The sequence below is a fragment of the Colletotrichum fructicola genome (genome assembly GCF_000319635.2).
Source record: "Colletotrichum fructicola Nara gc5 chromosome Unknown KSG_Nara_v1_contig06, whole genome shotgun sequence".
Lineage (NCBI taxonomy): Eukaryota > Fungi > Ascomycota > Sordariomycetes > Glomerellales > Glomerellaceae > Colletotrichum > Colletotrichum fructicola.
Window position 1 is genome coordinate 213,470 of NW_027094056.1, and position 19,875 is coordinate 233,344.

At 52.2% G+C, this 19,875-nt stretch overlaps 1 protein-coding gene across 1 annotated transcript; it reads left to right on the plus strand.

Moving 5' to 3' along the window:
• Positions 1-7,931: 7,931 nt before the first annotated feature.
• On the plus strand, positions 7,932-8,796 carry CGGC5_v010324 (uncharacterized protein; the record flags this gene model as incomplete). Its single annotated transcript, XM_066152327.1, has 1 exon — positions 7,932-8,396. The coding sequence occupies one exon, from the start codon at positions 7,932-7,934 to the stop codon at positions 8,394-8,396; it is 465 nt and encodes a 154-aa protein (XP_066008230.1).
• Between the last annotated feature and the right edge of the window lie 11,079 nt (positions 8,797-19,875).

Sequence of the window (19,875 nt, forward strand, 5' to 3'; positions counted from 1 at the left end):
CTTGGCAAGTCAGATTGGACTTGCGGCAGCGCTGGTGAAGCTGTGAGTGGACTTGCTACAGATTGTTAACTTTCAGTTAGATTTACAAGGATTAAAGCCTACTTTCAGCTTGGTGTTATTAACTATCGTCCGTAAGGAAAATATACACTTCTTTATATTGAAATCTCGCAGTACGCTCTCTTTCTAGGTTTGGGCCGTAAGTAGGGGGGGGGGGGGGGGGGGGGGGGCGACAGCCCTGGTGTGTGCTTTGTGGTAGATGTGTCGTCGTTGTTGTTGTTGTTATATTTAACGCCGTGGCGGCAAGGGCGCGGCCGCCCTTACGGCCGACCTCCCGAGGGGTATATGGCGTGGAGGGCCGCCGGCTCAAGCTATATACTCTACAGTACACGCCTCTTCCTAACGTCCTCCAAATCTTGCCCGTGGGCTACTATGTGTTCTATTCGTCCCTAGTTCCCGCTGGTTCCCTAGTTCCGTTGTGGTCTTCCGATCCTCTACGAGGAGGGGGTTGTTACTAAGGTCTAGGTCAAGACCTAGTCCCTAGTACCGCGGGCAGATCTTCTGGAAGAAGTCTGTCACAGAGAGAAAGGCCTGGAAGCCTTCATGATCAGTAATTAGCCCCTTATAGTACTGCTCAAGAGATCCTATAGGCCCTATAGGCTCCTGTGAACTAGAAGGGTGGAGGGTGGGCCACTGAAGCCGCCTCACTAAGGTCTTTCGGCAGTAGACTAGGTGGTCTACTGCCTTTGCCTCCCCGCAGGAGCAGGTAAGTAGTGCTTCTGTATGGTTGAAGCGTTGGTGATATTGCTCGAAGTCTCCATGCCCTGAACGGGCTGCTAGGAGATGGTGAAGGATCGCCCGTGGCAGGGTCAGTTCAGGAGGGCAGGCGAGGGAAGCCTTAAGCCCTAGTTGGGTGTAAAAGGGCGTTGCCTCTTGCTTCCACCATCTTCTATGCTGGCGGTATATTCGCTCTCTAGCAAGCCGTTTGATCCCTGATAGGGTAGCTAGTTGGCCCCTAGGGGCTGGCAGGGTTGTGCCCTCCTTAGCTAGGATGTCTGCTTCCTCGTTTCCTTTGATACCCTGGTGCCCTGGGGACCAGTGGGTTTGTATGTTGTATATCCTAGCTGCCTCTTGGATCTCAAGGAAGGCAGCTTGTGAGGAGTCTGGGGCCATGCCTCGGATCCCCTGGATAACGCTGGTATTGTCGATACAGATATGTATAGGCTGGCCCTGGGAGGTAAGGAGGGCCCGTCGGAGCCCTGCCCTCGCCCCTTCGGCCTCGCCATCAAATACTTCTGCTATGCCGAGGCGTCCGCAGCCCTGGCCTATGCGTTTATTCTTACGGTAGATAACAAAGCCAAATCCTGTAGCGCTATCAGGGGCTTTAGAGCCATCTGAGTAGATGATAGTATGCTCTTTTGGCACCGTCTTGAGCCAGGCCTGGAAGATCCTGGCTGCTACTTCCTTCGTCTGTGTGACTATAAGGTTATTGGACCCTGGGAGGTATTGCGGCTGTAGGAGTGCTGGCCTTGGGCACTTAGGTAAGAGGCCAGCTGTCCTTTGGAGCCTGGTCTGCTGCCGCCCTAGCTGTAGAAGCCTTGGGACCAAGGGATGTTGTTGGTCAACCTTCTGTAGGCGTGTAGCGAAGCGTAGTCGCGCTGCCGCAAGGGCCACCTCTGCTGTAGGTAGGCCAGCATCTCGGATGAGGGCACTGGTTGGTGTGGTCCTCCAGACAGGTAGGATAGCCCTTGCTGCTGCTGTAATAACTCTTCCGACTCTACAGGCTAAACCCTTCTGCCCTGTGCCAACTGTAGCTATCTGTGAAGCAGTACTGCTACTAGTACTGTTGTTGCTGCTTAGAGCTGGCTTAGTCAGGCCTGCATACCAGGTTTCCGCTCCACATAAGGCTATCGGGAGGGCGCAAGCAATAGCTGCTTTTCGGACTGCAGCTGCTGGGAGCCCCCCTTTTGTGTTTGTAAGGTGCTGTAGGAAATAGGCTACCTTCTTTGCTGCTGCTACCTTTATTCCTACATGGTGTTGGAAGGTGAGTCTCTTGTCAAACCAGACCCCTAACCATCTTACAGGCTTTGTTGAGGCTTTAATAGTCAGGCCTCTCGCTTGGACATCGGGTAGGTTTGTTGTCTGTTTATGTTTTCTGCTGAAGTGGATTGCCTCACACTTAGCCGGGTCAAAGGCGACCTTATTTTCTGTTCCCCAGCTGAGGATACTGGTGATCTCCTGGCCTAGGGCTGTAGCGTTCTCTTCTAGCGAGGGGCTAGTAGCTACTAAGCCTATATCATCTGCATAGCCAAACCGTAGCTTCTGATCATCAGCTAGGATATCAGCTATATAGAGCAGGAAGAGGATAGGTGACAGCGGAGAGCCTTGTGGTAGTCCACAGGATAGAGGGAAGTCCTCTGTAGTAGTATCCTCTAGCCTGACCCGGGCTGTTCGGCTAGAGGTGAAGGTGTAGATCAGCTTGATCAGGCTGCTTGGCCAGCCCTGCTGCCGTAGCCTGATAATAAGTCGGTTTCGTAGGACGGAATCAAACGCCCCCTTGACGTCCATTGTTGCTAGCGTCGCAGTAAGCCCTGTATCTAGAGCCCTCTCGATCTCATGGGTTAGACAGGTTGTCAGGTCGACTGCAGCCCTCCCTGGTAAGGCTCCAACCTGCTGTGGGCTGGCGACCCCTTCTAGGATGGTAAGGTAGGCCATCCTTTTTGCTATCAACCGTTCTAAGCCTTTGCCTAAGCAGGATAATAGAGATATCGGGCGCCAGGACCCAGTCTTAGAGAAGTCTGTTTTCCCCGGTTTCTGGATCATAACAACCTCCGCTTTGCGGAAGGGTCTAGGGAAGTAGCCTACCTGTACGCAGGCCTGGAAGAGCTGCTGTATAGGCCTAGCTACTAAACCCCAGGTGCATTGTAGTAACTTTGTAGTAATCCTATCAGTCCCAGGGGTTGTAGTCTCTGTTAGAGTAGCCTGGCGTACTTCCTCTATACTAACTGTATCCTGCCAGGGTATAAGACGCCTTGTGACCACTGGGATAGCAAAAGGGTTCCCAGGTAGGTCATCTCTAGCGCTAAACCGTTCGAGTAAGGCCTTTCGTAAGGCTTGGGCTTTGTCGTAGGTGTTGCTGATCGTCTCTCCTTCTACTATTAGAGGCGGAGCTTTAACTGCTAGGCTTGACTTCCGCCAGCCTATGATCTTATATAGATCTTGGTCTGTCTTAGCCTCTTCAACCTTAGTAGTCCAGTAGGCGCGTTTTGCCCTTCTAACGGTTGTTAAGAAGACCTTTTGTTCCTCTAGGATAGGGGGAGGTATGACCAGCCCAGGTTCTTGGGCCTGTTGGCGCCTAGCCTTAATAGCAGCTTGGTGGGCTACTGAGCATTCTTCTGTCCACCAGGGGGCTCCCCTACCCTGATTAGTCCGTCTCTTGCCTACAGCTTGAATAGCTGTATGGAAGAGGCTGACCAGTTGGGCAGCTAGGGTGTCCAGCTCTGCTGGGCTGGGCAGTTCCCCTAGAGTAGGTAAGGCTGTAGCCCCAGCCTTTACTAGGTCGATCAGCCGTGGTAGGGCTGACTCTGGGACTGAGAGCTGGTTAGCCCGGCGTCCCTGTTCCTGGGCCCTGCTCATAGGAATAATTGTTGTGATGGCTTCGTGGTCAGCCCCTGGGTGTAGGTGTGGGCTGATATAAGCCTCAGTAAAGGGGATATTTGAGAGGGTTAGGTCGAGGGTATGCCCGTGGGTATGGGTAGGGGCCCCAACCTCCCCAATAAACAGAAGATCGTAGCCTTCCGCCCATTCTGCAATATCGTCTCCTCGATTCCGGCTAGGGGACCTAGGTTCCCATGAGGAGTGGTGGGCGTTAAGGTCCCCAGCAATAAGGGCTCTCTCTGGCGGTTGGTAATCTAGAAGGAGGCTGGTTGCTTGGTTTATAGGCTCATCTGGCGGCCTATATGTATTCATAATAGTGAGGTCGCCAACTTTCACCCACAAGATATCTCTTGATTGGGTAGACCTTTATTGCTGTATTTGCAGCCTTAGACCTTTGCGTGTGTAGGTCATAACCCTAGGCCTTGTGTCTCTGCTGTTCCAGAAGTCAACTGGTACGTAGGAGTTAAAGCCTGGGTGTGTGTTAATCTGCATCTTATCTCTATAGCCTATCCAGGGTTCCTGGATCAGGACTATATCGATCTGATCTGCCCAGCAGAGCTCTAGAAGAGCTGTATGAGCTGGGCTTCTCTTCCCCACGTTACACTGGGCGACCCGTAGTACCCGTGGGGTAGCCATTCTGAGCCTACTGCTCTGAGTCGATGTCGAGGTGTGTGTAGGCATTAATAACGTTATAGTCAGGCTTCTGTGCTACCCTCTGGCTCCTGCTGCTGCTTGGGAGGGGGCGGATAGGGCGGTTAGTTGGGGGGAGGGCTTCGGCGTCTTCAGCCTCATCTTCATCCATGTTACTGCTCCCAGCTACACTAGCGGTATCTGCAACAATAATCGAGTCTTGTGTGGGCGTGAGGGGTCGAGGGCGCTTAGATATCAGCTGTTGCCCCTGTGTAGCGTTTAGCCTAGCCTCAGAATGCTGTGTGCTGCCTAGGGAGCAGGCCTGGCTAGCCAGAAGATCGTTAAACGCCTTCTCTCCAACCTTCCGGATCCCTCGCAGTTCCTTCTGGGTTGGGGTAGTAAGGTTTCCGTTAATTAGTAGAGGCCTAGCTGGGCAGTCTGCATGGCTTGCTGGGAAGGGCCCGTAGCAGTTAGTACACTTAGACCTAGCTAAGCAGGGCCCAGTCTCATGAGTGTCTAAGGGTTTGCTACAGTTTTCGCAGAGGGGTTGCCGGGTGCAGTAGCGGTTTGAGTGAAAGCCCTGGCAGCCAGGGGAGTGTCGTTTGGGGGCATGCTTCCTTGGGGATAGCAGACGGGCTGGGCCGGACTGTCCAAATAGACGGAAGCCTTCCTTAACCCCTTGGGGGAGGGCAATAACCAGGCTTTGCGTAGATGTAGCGGGATTAGGGCTATCCCGGGTTGGGCGCCAGGAGAGGAGTCTTTGTTTTGTCCTTAGGAAGACCTCCTCCTCTATCTCAGATTCTATACCAACCCTGCTACCATCAAGGCTAGTAAAATAGAGGGGGCAAAATGGGACGATATACTGATGCCACTTAGTAGGCACCTCAACCTTCTCAGCTGTGAGGCAGCTTTTGATCTCAGGGGCCCTCTGAAGAAGTAGGGCTTGGATCTCCTTGTTCTGGGGCTGGAGTGAGAAGCCTGTAGCAGTGTGGCGGACCTCAACTAGGTCTTGCGGCTGTAGGTTAAGCTCTTTTGTTACCACCATTTTAACTGAATGAGGGGCTAGGGTTCTGGAGGTAGGGATGTGTTCTGCAGGGAGCCGGACTAGTAGGCGGAGGTCCTGGGTCTGCTTTGGCTGGTTTATAGAGCTTATAGCCCGCCGGCCTGTTGTTCGGTTCGGCCCAGGGCCGGAGCCGGGGCCGGAGCCGGGGCCGGGGCTGCTTGCCGTGGGGCCACTAGCTGCCTGGGCATACGTTTTTCCAGTGCCGGGGCCAGGGGTGGGTCCAGAGATTTCTGCGGTTGCAAACCGGGCAAAGGTATCGATGAGGTCCTGGGCTGTAGCCTTCAGTCGCGCTGGGGCCGTCCCAATGAGGGCATCTAGGCCTTTAGCGAGGAGGTCTAGGGCCTCATCTCGGAGGGCCCGGCCCTCTCGGGCTTGCTGGAGGGCGGCGGCGGCGGATCGTGGCCCCCTTCCCAAGGGCCGGATAGGGGGGGGCGTGAGGCCCCTCGGTCGTGGAGGTAAGGAGGTAGGGGTAGGAGGGGTCTGGGGGAGGCTATGCATAGAGGCTGACAGGCCTCTAGGGGCCTGCGAGAGGCCCGCGACTGGCTGTGAGGCCATCGCGGGCGAGGGTTCTGGTCGTGGGGGTAGATTGGGTGGTGTTAGTGTTAATGTGATGAGCCCGTTCAGGGAACCTGTCAGGCCCACATTGCATAACCGAGTCAAGCATCTCAACTATGCAATCCGGTACTGCTTCCTAACCCCAATATGGCCTATTTGCATCTGTTTCATGTAGTGTAGCACATCTCGATGGATCTGGCCAACTGGCCACTTATACTTATCATCATCAATCAATACACAGTTATGCCGTTACTCGCTGGTAGCCACGCTGTCTATCTGACAGAACCCAAGACGGAAAAAACACAGAAACAAAAAAAGAAAAAATAGCAAAAGGGGGATAGAAGAAAAAAGAGAAGAGTGGGCTGCCTAGTCGGCGTGATGAACTGATAGATTTGGGTTGGTCGTAATAGTGAGTGCTGTAAAGGGTTGTAAAGCAATTTTGGACTGGTTTCAGACTGGAAGAAGATACCCTTCAAGTAGTCTTTCGGTTAGCGCAGACTCCTGCCCAACGTGTCTACCATAGCCTAAACGATCATTGGCAGAGACCTGGTCGCTGCGGAGACCCTTTCTCGTCCTGTTCACGCCATTGCCTGTCGTCGTAGAACCACGCCCGAGCCTGCCAGCAGACTGTTAAGACTCATACGTATGTATGTATATACGTACATATAGACGTGCAATTAAATAGGGTATGTAGCGTAGTCTTACATATCAACCTGCATCAATTCAGCTAGCTAAACAACCCCCCTATAGAGACCTTGTTCTTCACGCGAGGTTCCAAGAGAAGGCAAGGTCGCGTCATCCCCCCAGACCAACACTGATGCCAGATCTAGAGACAACAGTTGCAATAACTTTGGAGATGGATGTTTCCTTTTGCGGACGATACTTCTCCGCAACTGCTACGTGGCATCAGCGCGACCCATTGTTACGACCCGACAGGCATGACACGTTGGAACAGCCCCGCCTGGCATCTCGGCGGCTAACGCAGAACATATGTAAGCAGTAACACAGGTATAACCAGGAACCATCGGGAAAGGAAGAACTATGGTACAGGTCACGTGACTTCGGGAACAGCACGGATACAGGGCAAAGATGGATATGTTGGATATGTCCGCTATCCCAGCTATCCATGGATATGTTGGATAGCACGGATATCCTACATAGCCACCACAAGAGTTACTGTGCAGAACTTGTATATAGTATGACCTGAGCCTGGCTCATGGTCAGACTTCCATAGCTCTTCAGCAATCAACTTAGTATTCATCCTCACGGATACTCTCAGCTTACCTTCACTGCGAATTACTTGTTGAGCCTAAGACTGATCACCTTAGCCTCTGACGACCGATCTACTATCAGCCTACGACCTACTACCCAGACCACGACCTCAGTGAACTGTTATAACGTGTCAATCCCCAGCTTCTGTTAGCAGACCCTACTGTCGGATAGCTGACCGTAACAGGTCTTGAGTGGGACTGAGTAGGACGAGTTGGTGTTCGGATAGAATCCCCCCTGTCACCGAGCAGAATTTCTATCGTTCCCCTGCGGGATTTCAAACAATCTCCCGCACAGCCACGCCGGATAGTTGCTTCACATGAGTACTCGGCATTCGCGAATGTCGTCTAGATCGGTTCCGGCAGCCCGCAATGAGCTCCATCCGCGGCTCGCTTGATCCTAGGGGCCCTTTGTTTCCTTATCCTTTCCCCTTTTATAAATATGTATAAACATTAGCCCTTGGCCTCCTCGGTCATCTTGCCCTAATTACTGCGTGTCAGAATCCGTCTGGGATTCGACGCTAGCTACATACCACAGAATTAGTCTACGCTATTAGCAGATGCTGACCAATTCCTAGTAATACTATTGCCAGCCGTATGGAGAGGGTGGGACAAAATACGCTAGCACCACAAGGTTTATGAGTATATGTACAGCCACGGTCATCCCCCCCTCTCAGGAACATCTAGCTCCTCGCCATTTGCATTTATCCCTCTCCACCAGTTCATGGCAACAAAGATCCTGTCAGGCCTATGTCGTTAAGATGAGACGATATTTCCTCTTTGCTATGTTGGGCCTGCTTAGTGCGACCGCTGCCTTTCCTAAACCCGACCCTACCTCTCTGCGTTTTAACGACGTTGTCGCTGTTAATGAAGATGGTTCCCATAGAATCCTCAAGACGGCCGAGTATGACGCTCTCTTAGCTCGCGTTGCGCTTGAACCAACCCAGCCAGCCCCCTCTGTCATGGACCCTTCCATTGTAACCAACGGTGACGGCCTCGCCCGTCGCGCCTGCAGAAAGAGCACAGAGGTCCAGGTCATGTCCGACGACCAGTTTTTCAACTGGGACGTTGCTATCTCGCCTATATTAAGCTCCCATAGGGGCACTACTAGGGTATCTACCTCGAAGGGTTACTCCGTCGGGAACTCCGTCAGTGTCAGTTTGACCACTGATGTTAGCTTCGCCAAAATAGCCTCAGGCATGTCTATGTCGGTTAACTACGCGTAGCAGTAGACAACAACCCACAGTCAGACCTTGGCATCGACCGTCCCCGAAGGCCAGCATGGCCCCGTCGTGTCGCAGCCGCTCGTCCGCCGTGTCACCGGGCGTTTGCTCAACAGCTGCAATTATAGCCCGATCAGTACGCCGTCCACTTCGAACACCTACACCGACCAAAGCTTCGGCAATCTCGATTTCGTCAAAAGTGTCATCCGACTTTGCAACACCACCGTCTACCCCGTCCTCTACTACGACGGTTAGGGCTTCTTCTACCAAAGTGGATAGGTGGAACCGTGGCGAGTCACTCTATAGTCGCCTTCAACGGCCGATCTCGGCGGCATAGCAGTGGAAGAGGAGTATGAGTTTCAGCTGTGGACACTGGGGTGTATAGGACAACCGTTATAAATGATCTTATTTAAGCCTAAGGTGGTCGTGATGATGCGTAGCATAGGGAAGGTAGCTTGATGTAATGGCGGCGTCACTATGTATAACAATCACCGAATCCGAGCAGCGCTCGGGTAAGTGGCAAGCGTAAATAGTGGCGCGGTTCGCCCGCGGGACAAATCATCACGCTTTCAGATAAGAAGAGTCAATACGAGTAAGAAGGCCGATTAGTAGCCAGCTAAAGACCAATAAGAAGGCCAGTGCGCCTTCTCTTAAGCCCCTAAGTTAATACATCTCCTGCCCATCACCGAGGGACTTGGACAGGGTCTTGGACAATCTCCAGTATTTCCTGTATATCGTCGTCGTAAGATCGCTAACATATTCATGGACTATGGGTAGCATATGGAAAACAAGTACAAGGAAGCAGGGCGGGAACGTATGACGGCAGGGTGATGTTGAATGATGCTTACATCGAGATTTGACCGATCACGCTGTTCATAAGGCATGCTATTCCACATTGTAGCTCCCACACCTCGCACGATCGCCAGGAATCATGGTTTGACTTGGTCCAGCATTTGATTACGGCGTCATAACTATTAATAGCGCCATTCAAACCTTGGCGACAGGTTGGTAACAAGAACTCGCATTAGGTTTCTCACGCCCCAGCGCGATCGAACTTCGCGTGAATTCAATGGTATGTAGGCGATGGGATGGTATAGTCTGTGTCATGTATATGGATTACATTTTTTTTCCATGGTCTGAATTGTATAAGTGGGGCCGAGGCAACCGGAGGTGAGGCGGTCGGCCAGCAAGGGGAAAAGAGCGGGCCGCGGACGTTTGCACTCACTGCAGCGAAAAGCCAGCTGATTGCGCTTGGCTAAGGCCCCTCCCCTCTTATGTTACTGGCTGAGATCGAGACCTTTTTTGAGTCATGATACCCGCTCCTGTAACCTGTTCGTCCGCGGATGCTTGTCGTGCTCCATCAGACCTGTGGGCTCCGCCGCAGTGCATATCATCAGCAGGGTTAGGGATTAGAGCTACAAACCCGAAACTCTAAACCGACGACATGGGTGGCCTAGTCGCCAACGTATTGCCTTAAATCAGTCTCGGCCGTCGAGGGAGACATTCTGCACGCTAATCATGGCATTCCCTAACTACTATGTCCGTTGTGCGAATCCATCGCCCCGCTAGAGCAACCTCAGGCGCCTACAGGAAGCTCGCTAAGCCACAACAGCACCATTCTACTGGTAGAAGGTTAGAAAGGGGGGAGGGGGGGTTGGAATATGTAGGGCGTAGTGTTCATACGTAAGTCGCATGCTATGCATGTTGCTGGACTGGCGCGATGGCCAATAATAGCCGAGCGGTCTAGTAGGTTTGGCAAGTCTCGGAATCAGTTCTAGAACTGGGTCTGGGTGGACAAGGTACGCAGGCCTTGAAGATTCCTAGCCAGGCTCGAACGGTCGGATGGGCCCCTTCTCGGAACCGGGACAAGCTATTCGCCCTATCTCCACAGACGTTGCAGGGCGTGGAGACTGAGTCCTATGGTGGGTGACTGTGGTAAGCCCACTATTGATGGAAGTAACGTTTCTGATTTTGATTTTGGGTCACTATAGTGGCCCGATAGGGTTGATAACAACGGAGGCTCTGGGCATGCCTCCGAAATGACCGAAAGCCTGTGTCATCCGCCACGCCCACGGCCGGCCGGTGGGCGTGGGCAAGTTTGCCTCGTTCGACAGGTGCTATAGTGGAGATGGTCTGGTGTCCATAAGCTTGGGGGCTTCTTGTGGGCCTCGGCAACTATCTATCGCGCCCTGGATTATGTTCACGATGTCGTCCGCAGGCCAAACGCAATGTTAGCTGGTGGCCTAGGTTGTATTGCCCAGGCCCAGCTGCTTGAAGGGCTTGAAGCACACCCCGTACGACCCCAAGCTCGATCCGACGTCAAAGTCCAGCAGCATAGGCTGACTCCGCGGCTCCAGTACGGTCCAGGAGCCCCTCTCTGGCTCGTCTGTGGCTCTTCTCGTAGTATTAGAGAGGAGGATGGTGGCCGTAAACCAGTGCGCGGTCACTTCATGGATTGCATGCGGGGCATCCGGTATCGGTCTCGCGCTCCACGTCGACGTCGATTGGTGCCCGTCTCTTGCCTCTCCGTACTGTCCTAGAGTCATCAGGCCGCTCGCGTCTGTTGGCAAGCGCGCGGGGAGCTGCGGAGGAGGTTCCTGATACGTAGCGGAGGAGTAGTTGGTATAGGTATAGAGGGGGAAAGGTGTCGCCAGACAGTATGGGGATTGTTGCGTTCAGCTGCCGCCGGTTTTAGAGACGTCCCGGGGCGGGGCCACGTGCATAGCTGCCGTGGAAGACAGGCGGCCTGAGGAGGGTTCGCAGTCGATGTTGCGGGTGCAACAGCGCGAGCACGGTTTGACCTCTTCGCACTTGACATGCGCTGCAGCGCAGTGCCGGCAGGCGTAAGACACACGATGAGCGCCGGGTGAAGTGCCCGGTTGATTTCGCCTGCTGCGGCGTTGTTCCGGTTGGCTGGGCGTGAGGTGGAGGGAAGGTGTGATACCTGCCGGTCCATCGGACCGGCGAACGATACATCAGATGGTGCCGAACCGATCAAACCGGGAGCGGATAACAGAGGCCTCTCGCTAGCTACACCTGACAGTGACGGCTACGCGTCCAGTGGTATGTTGCTGGAGAAACCCATACAGGGGATCGGCGACCGAACATATCGACCCGTAAATACCAATAGAGATTTCGGCGTGCATCAAGAAAGAAGGGGCGGACGATCCGCATTGTCGGAGGTATTCAACAACGTGACATGACAAGGCAGTGGCGTTGGGCCATGTATAGTCTGTTGGCTGAGGCTGCGGAGGACAGCGCTACTTTACATTTGGCAGAGAGTCAGTCGCTCGGTTATGTAGACGGGCAAGAGTGGCTAGGATCAAACAAAACGTTGTATTGACTGAACCGTCTTCATTCACAGGCAGCAGAGATCCAACAGGCGCTCAATTCACCTATACGGCGAGAAGATGAGCCTGTAGTTATGGAGTGATGGGCAGAGAAACACGTAGGACGCAAACTGACGAGGAGAAGGGGAATCATTCCACCAACTCCGCCGAGGCGCCTAGGAATAGGGCGATTATACGGCGCCACTACTGTGTGCGCCGTGGAAGGTCTGTGGGCTCAGGGTCCGCCTGTCACACTTTAAACCCGACCTCCGCTCTCCTGCTGCGTGGGGATGAAGACCCGTAGAGGCCGGGGTGCAGCTCCGACGATGTTCGCGGGGAGTCCGGCGCAGGACTATATATAGCAGGCTTCTCCAGGCCTAGCAATAGCGACACTCTTCCCATCCTCCTTAACCTCATACACGCTAGCCTTGATCAAGGGTGAACAATGCTAGCAAGGTCTGCCGTGCGCTAGACGGTTTCTGTTCCAGGCCGCATAGGAACACCTTGACCGCATCATAGACACTAGTCGAATAGCTGCAGGCCCGAACAAGGCTATAGCAGGTCTCTGCCCGCCTGACTATTTCCATTTCCCCCCTAAAATAAAGCCGAATGATGGCGAGGAATCTTGCCACATCCCTGAACCATCGGCCATCTCCGGAAGAAATCCGGGTCCCGCGGTCTCTCGCTGCGCGGGCCTGACCCAGCGAATCAGTTGCGGCCACAACGGCCACAACACCGGAAGACAGAACAGGCAGCGTGATTAAGCATAACGGAGGCCGGCTGTACCAGATCCAAAGCGAAAGGCCCCACAATGCAACCAGTGAGCCTAAGGTTCGGAGTGTTATTTCTGACGCTGCCTGCTTTACGAGGCCTACGGATACCTAATTACAATATGCCAGCTTCGCAGGGACGGTTTCCCCCCCTCACAAGAATATAATCTTGATGGATGTGAATATCGATAAAACTCGCGTGGTTAATAATTCTCAGCCTTGTCACCACCGCGCAAGTCACCAGCTAGCGACATGGAGACGGAAGACGTCGATCCACCAGCACCCATCGACCTATCTTAAGAGGACGAGACGGGACGTAACAGCTCATGGGCCCTGGACTGAGATCACAACAGCATGCTGTTGACCTGGGGAGTGGATGGGAGTGCATTATAGTATGGGTCCCAACATAAGGGAGATCCGGGGTTGGGCAACAGCGTGGCATAGTTAGAGACGAACCGGCCGGCGACATGTCCTTTAACGACGCTTGATCCGTAAGATGGCTAGATGGCTTAAGCTCTTCAGAAGAGGCTCTTCGTGATCATGGGACTAATCTCGGTCCAAAGTGAAGCAAGTCCCTCAACAACAATGCCTATGCCAACCTACTTAACAAAGCCTAACGACCCGCCTCGCATCACTCACCCCCCCATAGCATAGCAGATCGTAAGCGCCCGCCTAACCAGTCCCCTCGATGAGGTATGTAGAGTCGGCGTCTGATCCTGACACACTATAGAGGTTGAGGTTTTTGTCTGATGCCTCCCTAAGATGTCAAACACAGACCTCGCGCGCTCGCTGGCCGCCTTTAAGCAACCCAGAATAACAAGTCGCAGGCGGGGCTGGGTAGGGAGTAAACTCACCCGCTGTGCGTATAACTATCCAGCAAAAGCTAATAGGGCGCTCCCCTACTTAGAAATTGATACACCTCGGGGTGCGAAGCCTATACAAGCAGTAAGATCACGTCTGAAGCATCGGCGGTAGTGTATTATTAAGGAGTAAGAGCCGTGATTTAGTCTTTTTCAAGTGCAAAATGTGAACATAAGATGCCTACCTCTCGACCTGGCTCATCATGCGCGTTGCCACGGGCCAGCATCGCGCTATAGATAGTATTGACGTTTCGTGAATGTATCTAAGAAGAAGCCCCGCGCGGACGCTACTAAAATAGATATCTATCTACATGCCGCTCTTAATAACCCCATGTTTCATGAGCGAAACTGCCTAAGTAACGGGACCGGCTCTCCAGTTCGGCGCTTAACCTTAGACACTTTATAGGGCAGTGTTATCAGCAGAAGTGGCCTCGTAAGCAGCAATTTTCCTGGAGGTGGTGTTCTTGGGGGAGGTTTTGCCCGCAGAGGTCTGCCTACTAGAAGACGGCCCGCCGGTAATAGTCGCGCGTGTAGAGGTGTCCGCCAGCCGCGGTCGCGTCTGCCGAAACCGTTCTTTGTGGAGCCTCTGGCGATGGGTGGTTGTCATTGGACTTGAGCTTTGTACACAGAAGATCCCCCGGCGGTTGTTTCACTGCCAGCGTTCACGTGAACGGGAGGCCCACTGGCAGCAGCCTCGACAACAGCAGTCTCGTCAACAGAAGTCCTGTCAGCAGCAGTCGCATCGACGGTGACCTCATCAGCCATCGGCTGCTCCATAGGTAGCCCGCCCCCTAGCACGATAGTCATAGGCGGCGGTTTTCGTTGCCGACTGAGGGGGCGTTTGCGAGAGACTACCTAGTAAAGGAGAGCTTGGAGTGGCTCAGCTCACGTCCGTCCATATGCGGTGCTCGACTTACCTTAAGAATGCGGAATGAAGATATAGACTTCCTATCTATACACTACCTCCCATCAAGAGCTTGTCGCCCCTCTAGAGTCCGTTAGCAGCCCCAATTTCTAGGCTCAGGGAGACACTATGCAGCTGAGATCGGATGCTGGCGTCTTATACTTTCATTTCCCAGTGCAATACAGTCTCCAGACGGAGTAACACTTGTATCTTGAGCCTTCACCGGAAAGGATGCTCACCCCAGCCGACGTGCATCGCCGTTTCCGGAGCCTACAGGGGCAAGACAGCACTCATAGACAAGCATCGGACATAGGCGCAAGAGGCAGGCGCGATCCTTACATCTATCACTCGGGCGTGGGAACCTGTGAGAGGGTGTGTAGGTATCTAGGTGTTGAGGTGAGATATCGCTTAAGGGAAAGAGGATAAAGATATATGCTGTAATGGGGTGTTAACGTTAAGTCAAGGAGAGACTGGTATTTAGATAAGCTACTTAATGCGGCCTCCCGTTGGTGTCTAGAACACCCTATCATGAAATAGACTGCCGTCGTCCTTCACATGAGCCTGCTTTGTAAGATGTCGTTAGGAGGAAAGCGTATTATCCTGTCCGACCAAGGGGCCCTGTGATACTATACTTAGCAAACACAGTATCAGTAGAGACGTAAGTTGTTAAACCTCGTAACTGGTTGCATCCTTGACATGAATTATTGAAATGCGTCGGTGACTTGTACTATCAAAATGCACCAACTCACGTGGGTTGACATGTTAAAGCCGCATTAAAGGCAGCCTGTTAGCAATAAGTGCCACGAGGCAGCTTTATGGGACCAGGCCTCCGTTATTCATATGAGCTGTGTCCTTATAAGGTTGTTCCTTAGGAAGCAACCAACCGGCGAGCCTAACCTAGAAAAATTCAACGATAGTCAGAATACATGAAGACATGAACAGACATCCAGTTATTCAGGACGGAGTTTCTCTCTTGTTCAATTGCAGTATATGAACATTACCTCAACATGAACCCAAAAGCTTCACAGGGCAAGATGTTGTTCGACAAAGGTCTCAGAAAAATTGTAGAATGTCTACGATGCATTCGGTTTGCCTAAGGCCCATAGCAGAAACTGGTCTAGACAACTGCAACAACTCTAGTCACGATAGCTTACAAACTTGATATGATCTTAACCGTTTATATCGTGGTCATATGCGCGCCGTCGAATGTCTAGGGCAGCCATGGAGATTGTCGATTTGACATGTGATGCTGCGTTTGCGGAGTGTTTTGCTTCTACATCTCAGAAGCCATGAAACGGTATCAAGCAGAGCAGTTCCATTCCCTGCTATATTCGCCCTTAGAGAGCGTAATCCAGCCTTCGCCTACAGAAAAACTAGTATAGTTCATCAGAGGTAAGACATGAACCTGCATTTCCTCATAACTCTATTAATATCGGCTGTATAAGAGGTACGTAGCACCTCTATAATCAACACTGGAAGGTATGGGTTTAGTCCTTTTCCAATATGCGCATTAGTGATTCATAACCGACAGAATACATACTGTTGTCTAGGTTGATTTCGTCCCACTTATGGCCTGTATGAGTTCAGGTGTTGGCGTCATCCACTAGCTGCCTTATGTGTAAGTAGCTCGCTAGAAACTTCTTCTGGCGAAAGGCGGTCTTGCTAATAATGACTCCCACGCAGAGGTAGCTTGTCTGATTGACACTATACTGCTAACTAGGTGTCGTACCCTTTTGATTAGGGTATACCTTATTACAGGACATGAAGTAGTAGTGTGTGTTGTGCCGCAGAGCGTCGACGACCTTCTCAGCCTCTGCGCTTGAATCGCGGGATAGAATTCCATCCTTGTCGTAACTAACGCGGCCTGCTATTGTTAAGTGGGGTGGTGTACGGACTGTGATAGTATTGTCGAGTTTCGGTACCACAAGGCTAGCTACAGCGACGCAAGATGAGAGAAAAGATAAAAGAGTCGTATACTTCTCAAGGTCTCAAAGGGAATGGGGAGTAGAGGAGGGGAAGAAAAATAAATAAAACAAAAACAGATTGACAGAAAAGAGTGAACGTGGAACAGAAGGATAGGAACGATTGCGAGTCACCGGGTTTTGTAGGCTTACCTACTAGCTGCTAGTTGTTGACCATCTGAGGAACTCCTGATGCTTATACTGATCAGTTAGTCTAAACAGTAGTTCAGCCGTCGGCGATTGTGCAATAGATACGTGAGAAGCTGAAATTAGATTCTAAATCGGCGCAGACGACAATACAATAGGACGCTCCTGGTGTAGCCATGTTCCTCGACCTGTCAACGGAGCTAAGAACAGTATTATAACAAGCAAACGATAAAGAAGCTGGGGGTAGCTACAAGCGGTCGAATTCGAAGTCTGTAATGTTTGAGTACTTCTGTAGCTTTTCAAAAGACTTTAGTGGCTAGTGCTACGAGCTATGCACAAGGGTAACAGTTGCCCGGACCACTCGAGCCTCAGGCGGCTACAACAAGACATTTCCTTCCCTCTTCTAACTTTTCCTTTGCATTTTGCCGCCTGGAGGCGCACCTTTTCAACTGCCGTATAGCTCTGACGGGTAAATATAATGACAGGAGATTCATAAGCAATTGCCCTTGATATGTTACTACCTACTCGGTTTCAACCACAGCGTAATTTTCCGGCTTCTCTCGTTATTCCTCCCCATGCCGCCCGCCTACCTCGACGCCTGCTATCCTTCTTTCCTTTCCACTTCTTCACTGGTATGTAATAACTTTAACGCTGCTAAGGATCTTATCACTCGATATCACATATCTTTTCATCTTTTTCGCACGTCCCCTCTTATATCAGATGATCTGGTGTATGCTTGGTGTATTCGACCTTGAGGTTCTGGTCTTTCTTATTGGAGTTGGATTGACTGCAGAGCAAACGACGCTCCTGGCACGGCCCAGAGGACGTAAGCCCTCCTTGACAGTTCACAGCATGAGTCTTGTGCCGCCCCTAGAGCTCAGATTGCGTCTAGCCATCTCGATCATATGTTACAGTTAGCTAATTCAACAGTACCTAACGGTCTACTAACAGAAGCCGAGGGACAACATATAGTAAATAGTATCATCATGTCGTCGTGAGATTGCTAAAGTCGTTCTGAACATTTCAGAGCCTGAAAGGGTTACAGTGATCAGTGTTGTGGTCGGCGGGAGTAGGGTCTAGATTTTCGACCACTAAGATCCGGCTGCCGTCAGCGTTGGAACATCAGGCCCTATTCTGCACCAGCCGACCCCGCTAACCGAAGCAGCCAGGAAGCACCTTAGGCCGGCCGGGCGGGTTCGATAGGCTAATTAATTCTTCACTTAACCGAAAACCTGTATGTTTTTGTATTATCTATTGTTTATATCCGGGTATTTTTAGTATTAGGAAACGTCCGTCTGGATGTTCAGATATAAAGAATTAGGTTGTGACGGGGGTCTCTTTAGTAACGTGGTTCTCCTGGCCTCCTGTCACTGATCAGCCCGCTCCTAGCACTGCTAAAAGCAATCTACAACCTACCACAAGCATTAGAGAGCTTTATAAGATTATGCGTGTCTCTAATACTATCCTCTGCCTCGAAAAATACCCGTTAGCTCATTGCCGGTAACGTGTATAAACATTACGGGTTATGGGACACGGATCTGGACCGGCATTCTCTAGGCGGCCTCAGCGCTGAGACCACTACGCTTTATCGCCGTGGTCAAGGTCAATACCTTACCTATGCAGAGCTACCGTTCGCGCCGGGTGAGCGGGTTGAACTTACCTTGATGCTACTGTGCGAGTGGAACGGCCCTACCGGCAGGCTGTTGACGCCCCCAAACCGTGCGGAGCCGGTCCCTCAGGCTCATATTCGAAGTCTACGCGAAGGCTGCCTGCGGTCAAGCGTGTGCCTCGGCCAACGCGGAAAGAAAAGTGTCGGGAAGGGAGCCCCCAGTGATCACTGGTCGAGTAAAACGAACGCGATAGGTCCATCCGCCCTTTATCTGTACTATACACATTTCTCTACGTGCTCTTATTTCTGTTGCGCGGGACACTTTCGTCGCCTCACGAATAGCTAACGAGAGCCCGCTTCCAAGCTCTTCGACCGGACACAGCTACTAAGTGATTTTATTGCGCCCGGTTTCCCCTGTGCTTATTGCTGGCCTGTTGCTGAAACATCCGCTTCTAGGTAAGCCATACGCTATGGTTCCTCGAACCGCTGCGTCCGACTGGTTGTCTTTCGAATCGAGATGTGGTCTTCCGCCCATCTAGGCTGGGCCGTCAGGCTGTCCAACATCCTTATCCTTCTCGATCTCTCCTAGGGCATCGTGGCTTAGGATTTCGGCCTCAAACTTGACAAACCTGCTCGAGACAAAGCGCACCACATCATTTACTCCTCCAAGCTCACCTTCACTCAAGATACCGCAACGCTCTTCAATAATAACCAACTCTATGGGCTTGCTCGTTAAGCCTATAGCTAGATGTAGACGAAGTTCGATGCTGACGTTATGAGGCCACAGGACCACCCCGCGATGATAGCCGTCATGGCCGTCGAGAAGGACGTCTTCATCTCATCTAGTTTGAAGGCAAACAGCCCTTCTTGTTTGTTTTGTATTTAACGCCGTGGCGGCAAGGGCGCAGCCGCCCTTGCGGCCGACCTCCCGAAGGGTATGTGGCGTGGAGGGCCGTAGGTTCTCGCTATATACTATACAGTACACGCTGTCCCTCCCGTCCTCCAGATCTTACTCGTGAGTCACTTCCGTGTTCTATCCATCCCTAGTTCCCACTGGTGCCCTAGTTCCGTTATAGTAGTCTGGTCTCCCCTATGAGGTAGACTTTTGTTCGGAGTATAGGTTATGGCCTATCTCTCAGTACTGCGGGCAGATCTTCTGGAAGAAGTTTGTCACGCTAAGGAAGGCCTGGAAGCCTTCATGGTCAGTGATTAGCCCCTTGAAGTAGCGCTCAAGAGATCCTATAGGTCCTATAGGCTCCTGGCGACCATAAGGGTAGAGGGTAGGCCACTGTTGCCTCCTCACTAAGGTCTTTCGGCAGTAGACCAGATGGTCTACTTCCTTAGCCTCCCCGCAAGAGCAGGTGAGCAGTGCTTCTGTATGGTTGAAGCGTTGATGATACTGTTCGAAGTCCCCATGGCCTGATCGGGCTGCTAGGAGATGATGTACGATTACCCGTGGTAAGGCTAGTTCAGGGGGGCAGGCCAGGGTAGCCTTAAGCCCTAGTTGTATATAGCGAGAGGCTGCCTCTTGCCTCCACCATTTCCCATACTGGTGTCGTTTACGCTCTTGAGCAAGCCGCTTGATCCCTGCTAGGGTAGCTAGTCTTCTATTTCCTACAGTCCGCAATCCCTAACCTTTTCCCCAAAACAGGGAGAGAGAGTCTACTGGAGCCCTCTCAGTACCTAGGGGTCCTAATAGTCAAAGGGGTAGCCAGCCCCTTTAGCGGGCGTCCAGACCACCGGCTTGCCACCGCCCAGTCCTTAGCCACCCAAATAGAAGTTTGCACCTTAAGCAGGCCGCAAGGGCATATCCCTCTCTAAGCCTACCGACATGCGCGTCCGTCCTCTCGAGCCAAACACACCCCTTCTCAGGTCCTCCCCTACGTCCAGTCCACAATAGCG